Source organism: Numida meleagris, chromosome 3, assembly GCF_002078875.1.
Source record: "Numida meleagris isolate 19003 breed g44 Domestic line chromosome 3, NumMel1.0, whole genome shotgun sequence".
NCBI lineage: Eukaryota > Metazoa > Chordata > Aves > Galliformes > Numididae > Numida > Numida meleagris.
The window spans coordinates 3,252,291-3,263,479 of record NC_034411.1 but is presented as its reverse complement, the minus strand read 5'-3'; the positions used below and the strand labels follow the sequence as shown (position 1 = coordinate 3,263,479).

The following is an 11,189-nucleotide window of genomic DNA, read 5'->3' as shown; positions in this document are numbered from 1 at the left end:
GGGGGAGCAGGGAAATCCCCGCTTTGGCAAGTCCACTTTTTAAATCCAAGGAGGGGAGACCAAATGGCAGATGAGATTAATCGTTTTCCCTTAGGAAGCCAAATCAATATTCTCCTTTGCTATTTCCAAGTCTGGTAAGGTTTTGCAGAGCTGAGGAGCAACTCAGGAAGGGAACCCCCACCCCGTTCCATCTCAGCCTCTCTGCTCCTTCCCCGTTAACCCTTCACTTCAGGAAGCAGAGGTTTATACATTTCAGCTAACACTCCCGACATGATTTGGACTGCCTTCATATCTGCACACCCAACACTTGCACCTGCCTTGGGGTTGGAATTGGATCCTGCTTTGCCCAAAGCCCCAGGACAGGCTCTCAGACATGAAGGCATGCGAAATCATCTCAGACAGAACATCGCCCACCCCCCTTCCCTTTGCATTTCCTTTGTTCGCGGCCCCACAGCACGGGCACCGTTACCTGCGCTCACTGCCTGCCCTGCTGCGGCTTTCGGGCTGCTCGGGCACCCAGCAGTAGTTGTCTGCCGCGCTTTTTGCTTTTGGTTTCTCCCGCCTGGCCGCCCTCTTCCTGCAGGCCAGCAGGGCCAAGGCAAAGGCCAGCAGCAGCAGAATGGCCACCAGGCTGCCCAGGATGTAGTAGAGGAGCAGCCGGGGACCATCAGCGCCGTGCTCGGGGCTGTGCTCTGACCCCACCACCATGGGGGCTGATGGTGTCAACCCACCGGGAATGGCTGCAGGGCTAGGGGTGCCCATGGTCCATGTGGTGCTGGCGGTCTGGAGGATGGAGGTGGTCCCCACGGTGTCCACCAGCTGCTCTCCGGTGGTGGGTGCAGCGAGGCAGCTGTGTCCGTCCTCCTGCAGGAGGAAGCCAGGCGGGCAGATGCACTTGAAGCTGCCGGGGAAGTTGTGGCAGGGCCCAGGGCAGGGGTCCCGCAGGCACTCATCCACATCCAGGCAGGCATCACTGCCAGGCTGCTGCTGGTAGCCGGCCCTGCAGGTGCAGCGGAATGAGCCGGGGATGTTGAGGCAGAGCTGGGGGCAGGCGTGGGGCTGGGCACACTCATCCTCATCGCGGCAGTCGTGGCCATCTGGGCCTGCTGGCTGGTAGCCGGGCCGGCAGGAGCAAAAGAAGCTGCCGGCTGTGTTGTGGCACTCGTGCTTGCAGGGCCCCTCCAGGCACTCATCCACGTCCATGCAGTGGTGGCCGTCAGGTGCCAGGACGTAGCCATCCTCACAGATGCACTCGAAGCCTCCGGGCCGGGGCTGGCAGGACCCCTGGCAGGGATTGGGGTGGCAGGCATCCTCAGGCAGGCAGGAGGCCATGTCGGGGCCCAGCACATAGCCGGACTGGCAGGCACAGCGTGACGGCTGCCCAGGTGCCTCCAGGCACAGCTGCTGGCAGCCCCCATTGTTGTGGGCGCAGGTGCTGGGGCAGAAAGGCCCGGGAGGCTGCCAGGCGAAGCTGTCCCCGTCCGGCTGCCCCTTGCAGACAGTGAAGGCCGGGCTCTCAGCCTCTTCGCAGACCACCTCTGCCAGCGTGCCGAAGGGAGCGGCCGCCAGTGCCGGGCTGCGCACCCCGAAGGGTGTCTCGTAGCTGACCCGGCCGGGCCCCCCCAGCCGCAGGGGCCCGCACATCCCCCGGAAGCTGAACTTGCAGAGGAAGGCGGGCAGCACGGCCCGGCACGGCCGGTCGACCCAGCCCGGAGGCCCGTGGGGGCCAGCAGGCCGCAGGGCGACGCAGCGGGTGCTGAGGCAGGTGACGTGGGGCTCGGACAGCCAGGCTGAGTAGTTGCCGGGCTCCCCGCTGGCCGCCCAGGTAAAGCCCCGCAGTGGCTCCTGGGGCTGCACGCAGCGGCCGCGCTCCAGCCGCAGCCCGATCCAGGCCGAGGCAGCCGTGCTGGCTGCCAGCAGCTGCCCCAGTCGCTCAGCTTCGGCCCGGCTGCCTGCTGGAGCCAGGTTGCCGCCGTCGTGCTGGCAGCGCTCTTGGGCAGCGCTCCAGACCAGCTCGGCCCGGTGCAGCGTGTAGCAGGCGGTGTCGGAGCAGAGCACCTCGGCGTCCTCGCCCCGTGCCACCGCCGTCACCAGCGTCAGCAGCTGCAGCAGCAGCAGGGACGCGGCCATCCCGCCGGCTGGACGGATGGACGGACACTGCCTCACATCCCCTCGGCCCGCCGAGCTCACCCCACGCGCATCCTGTGCTGCCGGGGCTCCTATTTATCACCGGAGGCTACTGCTTCCTGTAGCGTGGTTGCGTGTTGGTCACAGGCGGGATGTTTGCCTCTGTTTCTTCCCTTCTCTCCAGGCAAGGCAGGCTGCTGGTTCCCATTTCAGGCGTTTCGCTGCAGAAGTGCTTTCTTTATTTTGGCCAGTGCTGTTTTTCTGTATGAGAAGGCAGCCTGCATCCTGCTTTTTTTTTGGTTCGGAGAGCTAGCTCTGCTCACTCACCCCGTAGACGACTTTTCAAATCCCTAAAAGGGCCTTGTAGCTTTCAAGCATGTATCGCTGAAAGCGGGGAAGAAAACAAACACGACATGCCGTGGGATCCCTCGCCCTCCGCCTATGAAAGAGACGGAATATTTGGCGCGGTGTCTAGTGCACAGAAACTGCATTTTCAGTGCACTTTTCCCCTCTTGGTGCACTTTAAATAGCTGGACGAGCCCTGGAATAGAGCTGGGTCGTGAGAACCTCCAGGCTGCCAGGAGGGAGCTGAGCCCGTTGAAGCACCGCCGCAGACTCGGCCCAATCCCAATAGCTCCTCACCTGACCCCAGTCCCGGTGTAGGACAGTCCGCTGGGTTATGCTGATGTCAGGGGAACATCATGACGGCAGAAGGCCATCAGTTCCAGGGCAAAGATGTGAACACAGTGCGCTGTAATGTCTAAACAAACACATCGCAGCTATTTATTTATTTATTTTCTCTGCAAACTGTCCTTTTAAAGCCAATTCCTGCCAGTTAGAGCAGTGTTTGTGGTGAGGTCAAGTTACAGACAGCATTACAGGCGGTGTGAATGAGTAATAGCCCGTCCTGAAGAGCTACACAAAAGCCTGTCCAGATACAATGCTCCTTTTGCTTTCCATTCACTGTACAGAGGTTCCTGGATGGAGATGAACAGGTTGGAGAGGCTCGATGACACCAAGCAACACGGGACAGCTCATTTGCCCAATCATCAAATGTCTGGTATGAGAGAGGATGGAAGAACAAAAGAGCCAAGTGCTAATGAGGAGCACAGCGTCTTGACACACTATGGGGCTGCCATGGGATGCAAGGAAAGCAATGTGATAAGCAGAGCTGGGATGAAGAACAGCTGCAACTGCAGATATCCTCCTGCCTGCCACCTCCACCCAGAAGCTGGGGCACTGCACGTGCCTCTGTTGGGGCTGAACAGCTGTGGGGTCTGAGCGACTCGAGCTCCATCTCCATTTATATCCAAAATATGAAAGTCTCCAAAAAGTACGGTTTTCTGTTCTCATCCCCCAGACTTGCTCATGTGCCTTACCCCGTCAGGAGACCTGGACGCTGGGTACCCATGCTGGCTTCCAGACCTTGGCACACGTAAAGGCTGCCATGACCTTCAGCCCAACGGAGAGGGCAGGAGCTGCAACCCTTTGCCAGCATCCCATGAAATCCACTTTGGCCAGCTATGGGATGGCATTACCTGTCAGCTCTGAGCAAAGGAATTGTCGCTTAGGGAAAGCAGAGGTGTCACTTCACAGCTAGCATTTGCAAGCCGTGGAGTGTTCTGCTTCAGTGACAAAACTCCAGCACTGGCTTGGTAGGAGAAAATACTTTGATGCCATCTAGAATTATTTTTATTCAAAATTTCCTACTGGAAGAAATGGGAAGAATTCTCTTTTATACTTTACAAAATAACAGTGCTCAACACAAAAGCATTTCCTTTCTGTTACCCCAGAACATATCTTTGCTTTTGTAAAAACACTGCCAGTGTTTTCTCTTTCCAGCTGACACAGCCCAAAAACTGAGTACTCCGTCAACCATGTATTTCGGTCAACCCATACAAGCATTTTTGTCAAAGCTCCACGGCCAAAAATGGCTGGTTCTCAGCCCCAGCTCCTTTGAAGCCTTTCCAGCAGGGGTTATGGACAAAACCAGCAGTACTTAGATGCACAGTGAGAAGTGATGTTGAGATGAGAAGAGGCTGCCCCAGCTGCTTGATCAGTTGCTGGTGATATTTCTCCTTATGCTAATGCACGAGGTCTAATGGGGTCTAAGATGTGGCAGTCAGGGTCCCTGTGCAATGGATGAGATCAAGACTGCAGCATCGGATCCTTTCCTTCCATTTTCAAGAATACAGGTAATAAATTTTTCCCCTGGCTTTTTATCTTTAAATAAAGGTTTGGCTTTTCCTGCTGGGGCTGTTTACAGGCTGGTTGCAATTTCACGGACAGGAAGCCCCCCCTCCCTGCATTTTTTAGTGAGACCTTCATCTGCAAAGCTTATGTTAATGTTTTTGCCCAGATTTGGCAAGAGAGTAGGTTTTGGTAACTTAAAAACACACCATGCTTCTATTGCTATTATTAAATACATCATGCTTATTAAATTTTCTTCTCAGTTGGGCTGATGTTCCTCTATTTGAAAAGCAAGAAAAGTCCTGGTTCTAAATTAAAGGGGTTTGATTTCTCAGCCCCCTTGGTTGAACAAGTCTATAAACCCCTGTCTGGACTGCTAATCAAAACCAAACAATCTTCTCAAGGCCAGAAATCCTACCCAAAGGCACGTTGCATGTAAAAATACTGAAGGACTTGGTTAAAAAGCATTTCTCAGAGGCCAAAGAAGGAAATGTATACGGTCTGCCTGACATCATCACCAAGTGTTTGTGCAGAAGGCTCAAGGTTAGGACAAGGGACAATGGCCCTGGGGGCGGAGGACACCTGCGCAAATAGCTGCTGAGAAGAATAGGAGGAACTGAGTTTCCTCTGGGACCCTAAGGACAAGCAAGAGCTGGGCCTCACCGCGCTGATGCTGTGGGGATGGACACTGCAAGCCAGTGCAAGAGGCTGGGGTGAGATGTAGTGTGGTGCAGCAGGGCCAGCTCCTGCCAATGGTTTAGAACACCATATATATATATATGTATATATATCCTCCTCCGTGGCTTGCAATAACGTGATTGGATTAGCATGCTGTAAGGACAGGAACCTCCATGTCAGATCTTTATCATCTGCTTTTAAAGCTGGAAGATCTTACTAACTGGAATGTTTTCCGGTTGGACATTTCCGAGGCTGAGGCCTTGTGGCTGGAATTAGCGAAGCTGCAGTAAAAACAACTACCAGGAAAAGGACACTGCTTCATTTAGTTTCTAGCTATCATCTCAATTATGTTTATGGCAACAGTGGGTACGCTGGCTCGCATGGCTGACAGCCAGGTAAAGAAGAACAGTGATTTTTGATAAGGTTCTCATAGAATGGACAGCTCCCAAAAAACCAGTGTCTCCTGATTGTTTCCATGGCGGTCTGTCTGTCTCCATCTGTCCAGTTGTACATCATCTTTCTGCTGAAATGTTAGCATCCAGTGATTTCAGACCCCAAACCAGGGAGCTGTGGGCCCCCTCTCCCTGCCCTCCCTCCTCCAGCTCCTCCCAGACAGCAGCACCAGGAGCCGGCGCACATGGTGCAATGCATCAGCCAAGCTGCCAAAAGCCCTGGGGTTATTTAAAAAAGCCTGGAAGGAAGTAGAGAAGCAAGCAACTTTGAATACAGGGGGGAAAAAACAACAACAACAACAAATAAAAAACACTTCCAAAACTCAGAGTGTAACATGACGAATCGGTGACTCTGCCTGGGAAGGCTTTGCAAACAGGTGTGAGTGCACACAAGCATGCTGATTTATATACACACTTATGAATATTATTTTTGTAGTTTTTCATTTTGAGGAAAACCTTCATTCCTTTTTCTATTTTTATCAACAAGTGTTTATAAGAAAAGCAAAGGAAAACACATCAGAATCTTTGGTGGTAATCACTGAGAGTTATTTTCCTAAGCCCTTCTTCCAGTGCTGTGAGACTGCAGAGCCCCAGGAACATGGCCACCCTCAGAGAGACCCTGATGCATGTAGATAGATGCACAGCTGGCTATGCAAACACAACAGCTGCAGGATCAGGATGCCCCCAAGTAGCGAGGGCTGTGAACACACTGCTATCAGCAGCCCACGTGAAAGGCAACCCCATAAGGGGAATGCTTCCCGCTGCCACCAACCTCCATCCACCCAGCCTGGGAGCAATGGTGCATGGCACCACACCTTGCTCTGAGCTCTTCTTTGTTTGTCCCCCATTTGCCTTTGTGCTGCAGGCAATGCTTTCCATCCAGTGCTGAGACAGGGAGCGTTTGTGCTGGGGTGGGGATGCTCCAAGCACGTGTGTTGGCAGGAAAATGGCTTGGCATCATTTCAGTGGATGGAGAGCCACTGAGGACGGGGCTGGCTCCCGTGTGCTGGAAAGCTGGTGGGATTTTCCACAGCCTGCTGGCTTGGGAATGGAGCTGCTCATGGGCCAAGAGGACCATGGAGGCGGGGAAAATGCAGTTGCCTTGCAGCCTGTTCCCTGGCTGAGGACTGCTGTGCCAAAGAGAAGAAGGGTCCTCCACCTGCTTCGGTAGACAAAGGAAGGGCAACTGAAGTCATCCACCTGGACTTGTGCAAAGCCTTTACATGATCCCTCACCACATCCTTATCTCTAAGTTGGCAAGAGATGGAATTGAAGGCTGGAGTATCCGGTGGATAAAGAGTTCACTGGATGGTCACAGCCAGAGCGTTGTGGTCAATGTCTCTACAGCCAGGTGGAGGCCCATCATGAATGGTGCCCCTTAGGGGTCTGCCCTGGGACCGGTGCTCTTCAACATTTTTACCTTCACAAAAGAGCCCAGCAATGCAAATCCCATACCCAGGTAACACTCAAACCACGTGGACACCTGCATAAATGGTCCTCCTGCATCCCAAGGCATGCTAACAAACCTTTGCAGTTTCAAACAAAAAGAACCCACCCAAATAGTTAGTTTATGTGATGCAGAGGGTATTTGAGTTACTGCTGCGAGCACATCTTTTAATTCTTGCTTCCAAAAGTGGTGAGTATTGTGGGTTTTCCTTTCTGGGCTTATTTCCTACAGGCAATACCTGCACAGTTTGGGTTTCCCAGCAAGGAGCCCTACTCTGGCCAGCGATGCCTGCCTCATGAACAAAACCAGGGGAAATGATGTTTTTCCTAACAGCTCGAGACACCTCCAGTCCTGCCAAGCAGAAAGCTCTCCTCCCACCAGCAGTCTGAGAGAGGAGCTGGGTGTTGTCTCCCTGGGAATAACGAGGATGGGAGCAGGAAGAAAATTAAAACACGTGGTGAGGACACAATGCAAGGAAGATCCAAACTCACAAACCTTCCCCCTTCCATTTATTACACTCGTACTGGGGATGTTTCCTATGTAAACAGTGTGTCTGCTTTTATTGTGGAACAATGAATTGCTCTGAAATGATGTTTTCATGAGGTTTGTTCCCCAGTTCAGTTTGCTCAGGGGGCAAATCATTCCTAGAGCTGGGTTCCTTACCACTCTGTCCCTTCAGAGATGCCCCTATGTGATCCTATATCCACACGAGTACTAACAACAATATCGTGCGCTTCTCTGTATTAGTGGGAAGCAGCTTTTCGCTTGCCTCCCTCCCTTGCCTTTCCCTCCTCCTGCTGCTGCACGTTTAAAGAAAGAACCAAGCAGTCTGCGGGACACTTAAGACACCAGCTCACAGCAGAGGTTAACTCTCTGCATCTGTTTGCAATGCGCACTCTGAGCTTGCACACTCCCCGCCATGTGTTTGGGATTAACAGAGGAGAAAGAAAACATCTCCCTGCTCCAAGGCAGCTCTGGGACCTGTCAGAGCTCGATACCTTGCTGACCCCAGGGCATTTCACCACCCTCCATCAGCGGAGCATGCCCTCTTCTCCAGCCTAAAATTCAGGTAACATTGGGGAACGGCTGTGGGCAATGGGCCAGACCCTGCCCAGCAGGGTAGGGCAGAGATCCTACAGCACTTTGTGCTGATCCTGAGCTCTTTGCCCAGAAAAAAACTTAATTAACCCTTTTTTAACTGGGACTCCACTGGGAGTAAAACCAAACCGAAACAAAACAAAAAGCAACGCAATAAATGCAGAAATGCTTCTGTCCTGTTTCCATGCAGATGGTTTTCAGAAGGCTGGATCTGCCGCAGGCTCAGAAAGCATCCAGCAGTGAGACCACCCGTGAGCCTCGTGGCTGCAGTGCCTCTGGGATGCATGGACATCATTAGAGGGGGTGGATGTAATGACTCTCAATGGACAGACATTCACCATCTCAAGGCTTCTGCTCGTTTTCCAATTAGTTTAGCAGGAAGGGGGCAGTTCAAAGAAGGGCACAGATGTCCAGTTGCTATGCTCAGCAATCCATAGCAAGACCACCAAGACAAAGGTGTGATGCTCAGCAGCTCTTGTGGTGCAAAGCCAACAGCTTCCCCGTTCCCTTCCCTTCCCCATTTCTTTGTCTCTCCATCAGTGAAGGGAGAAGAAAAAGGAGGAGGGGAAAAAAATGAAAGGGGGAGAAAAAAGCTTCATTTGGGAAGGTGGGAGCAGTGGGAAGGCTTGGGGTCACTCTCCACTTGTTAACACCATTCAAAGCTGCTTGTGCTGTGAGTTTCATCCCTTGGCATTTTCACCCTTTTCTAGGAGAACCATTGCAAAATCCCAGAGTAACTGTATAGGGCAAAGGAGAGGCAATTGATAATGCTTTTTGATGGAGTAAGCAAATACTTATCTGGATGAAAGGAAATGAGTGGTGAGTTCCCACCCGAGTGCCGCATCACTTCTGAGCACTGCTGCGTGCCTCCCTTCCTCCCTTTCATTGCCTGTAGAGGAGGAGGGGAGATCTGCCCCCTGCCTGGCTCCTTAGGCTGTTCTTCCCCTGCTCTGAACATGGGCTGATGGACTCCCAGCCATCCTTTGCCATTGGGCGGCCGAATAAATCACATCACGCAACAAAATGACAATAGCTGGAAAAATAGGAAGTGTTTAAAAAAATAATAATATTAATAATAAAAGTGTTGTTAAGAGTTCCCAGCCTCCAAAAGCAATGTCTGTAGCTCGCTCAGGAAGGGCCTGAGCAAACACCCACACTGGCTGCAAAACTGGGGAAAAAAAAAAAAGATGAGAAAACGTCTTTAACACACTTTAATGCCTTTTTTTTCCTGTTGTTGGCATAGCTTGAGAGTTTCCCCTATCGATAGTGAGCATCACCCTGCAGTCTCTGGTGCCTGGGGAATGATCACGGAGGAATGCTGCTCAATAGGAGCCATGTTTCCAAAATTTTATGCTGCATTTTATAATAGCAGCAAGTGAAACCTTGGCTTACAAAACGCTGAATGCCTGTGTGTTAGCTTTCGTCTCAAACTGCCCCAGAACTGCTTTCACTGTTGGTGGGTTTCACAGGGGAGAAGTGCTTTCACTGATGGTGGTTTTTTTTTTTTTTCTGAAGCTTTTGTATCTTTTTTTGTTCCTCTTGAAATTTGAAAACTTCAGCACGACTCCCAGCAACATCCTCAAAGCTGAGGCTTTCCTTGCTAAACTGAACCTCCTGTCTGAGCTCTCAAATAGCTCTTCTCCAGTGCAGACTTTAGCACTTCTGTTGCTATGAGGATAGATATCACCAGCCACCCAGACCAGCATGTCCCACAGCCTCTCACCCGTTCCACCAGCTGCTCGTTCCTCTTCTTCTTCAAGGTGCACAACCAAGCCCTGAAGCCTTGGAGATCCTTTCAACTTGCTGAATTTGCAACAGACTGGGAGGAAAACCACCATCCATCAGCACTTCCTTTTTTTCCTTCCATCCCAGAGATGAGGCAACACTGCCTATTTTTTTAATTGCTCAAGTTGCTGCCTGCAGGAAGGCTGCGTTGGCAAGACGAGAGACAATTGCAGCATTTTGGGTGATAGGCAAGGACTTGTTGCTCTTGGTGTTTACTGATCAGAAGGTTTCTTTCCCACGGGTAACTCATCCCTGTTAGGTGAGGATGTCAGGACATAGTGGCACTCAAGGTGAAGATTTTGGGGCCCCTCACTGACTCTGGGAGACCTTCACTTACATCTAGAACATCCACATGAGTGCACGAGTGAAGGTGCCTCCAAATTTCTGTGGCTTCCTTTCTGGAGCAAAGCCATGGGAGTGGTGGGGTTTGTATTAAACATAAATTTCCTCCTCTTATGGAATGTTTATTCCCAATGCACAATTTTCTGCCTGCTTTCATTCAGCCTCCTGCAAGAGTTTGTATATCTGTGGTCTTCCCCTAAATTTCCTGCCTAAGGTTTGCAGCCTGGGACCTCCAAGCAGGAAACACAGAAACAAGGAAAAAAACAAAGGTGGCCTAAAATGGCTTAAATTGAACTCAAAATGGCTGTGCAGCAGCATCCCACGCCCCACAGCTGCTGGCCTCACACACGTGTGAGATGGTCCCGAGGAACAGGCGGGGTGTGGGTAGCAGGTCCTGGAAGGAAAAGGAGGTGGAAATCCTCTGAGGATTCAGCATCTGCTGAATCTCACTCAGTTAATGCATTACAATGCTTGATTACATGCCTTATAATGCTCATATATAATTCATGCTTATATGCGTTATATAATATATATAAAAAAGAAGCCCTAAGCTGCAGAGGCTTTTCAGAGAGCTGAAAACACACGTGGACTTGAAATATTTGTGTCTCAGTTCAACCCAACGCTTGCAAGGGGAAAAGGGATTGCACTGATTGCAAAGCCAGAATGAGCTCCTTTGCACAGTTCTCAAGTGGTGGATGTGTCAGGATCCAGCTGCTGCATGCTGCTGGAGCTTCATTTCTGGTGTCATCAAAGCCAGTGTAAACAAGCGGGTTATCTTTAGCTAGCATTACTCAACATAAGCCTCATATCATAATCATGTCTAAATAGAAAGTCAAGGCGGAGGCAAAGATAAGCACCATCCGTGCTAGGTGGCCGCTTCTTTGGATGGTCTGTTTGCACCGAGTTGAGCTTGGGGTCAGGCTGGAGGAAGCAGAGCTCATAAGCCTGGAAGCTGAGGTTTTGATCTGAAGTATTGCACTTAAAATAAAGCAAATAAGGGAGAGTTTTTTTTTTTTTAAAAAAAAAAAAAAAAGCCATGAGCTTGTTGTGACTCAGGAGCCCCTTGACCA

General features: G+C 51.3%; 1 protein-coding gene across 1 annotated transcript; it reads right to left on the bottom strand.

Moving 5' to 3' along the window:
• CD93 (CD93 molecule) lies at nucleotides 113–2,631 on the bottom strand. Its single transcript, XM_021391483.1, has one exon. The coding sequence runs from the start codon at nucleotides 2,128–2,130 to the stop codon at nucleotides 466–468; it is 1,665 nt and encodes a 554-aa protein (XP_021247158.1). The 5' UTR covers nucleotides 2,131–2,631; the 3' UTR covers nucleotides 113–465.

Coding starts and splice junctions, on each gene's coding strand:
- CD93 (XM_021391483.1), bottom strand. CDS start 2,130: ATGGCCGCGTCCCTGCTGCTGCTGCAGCTGCTGACGCTGGTGACGGCG.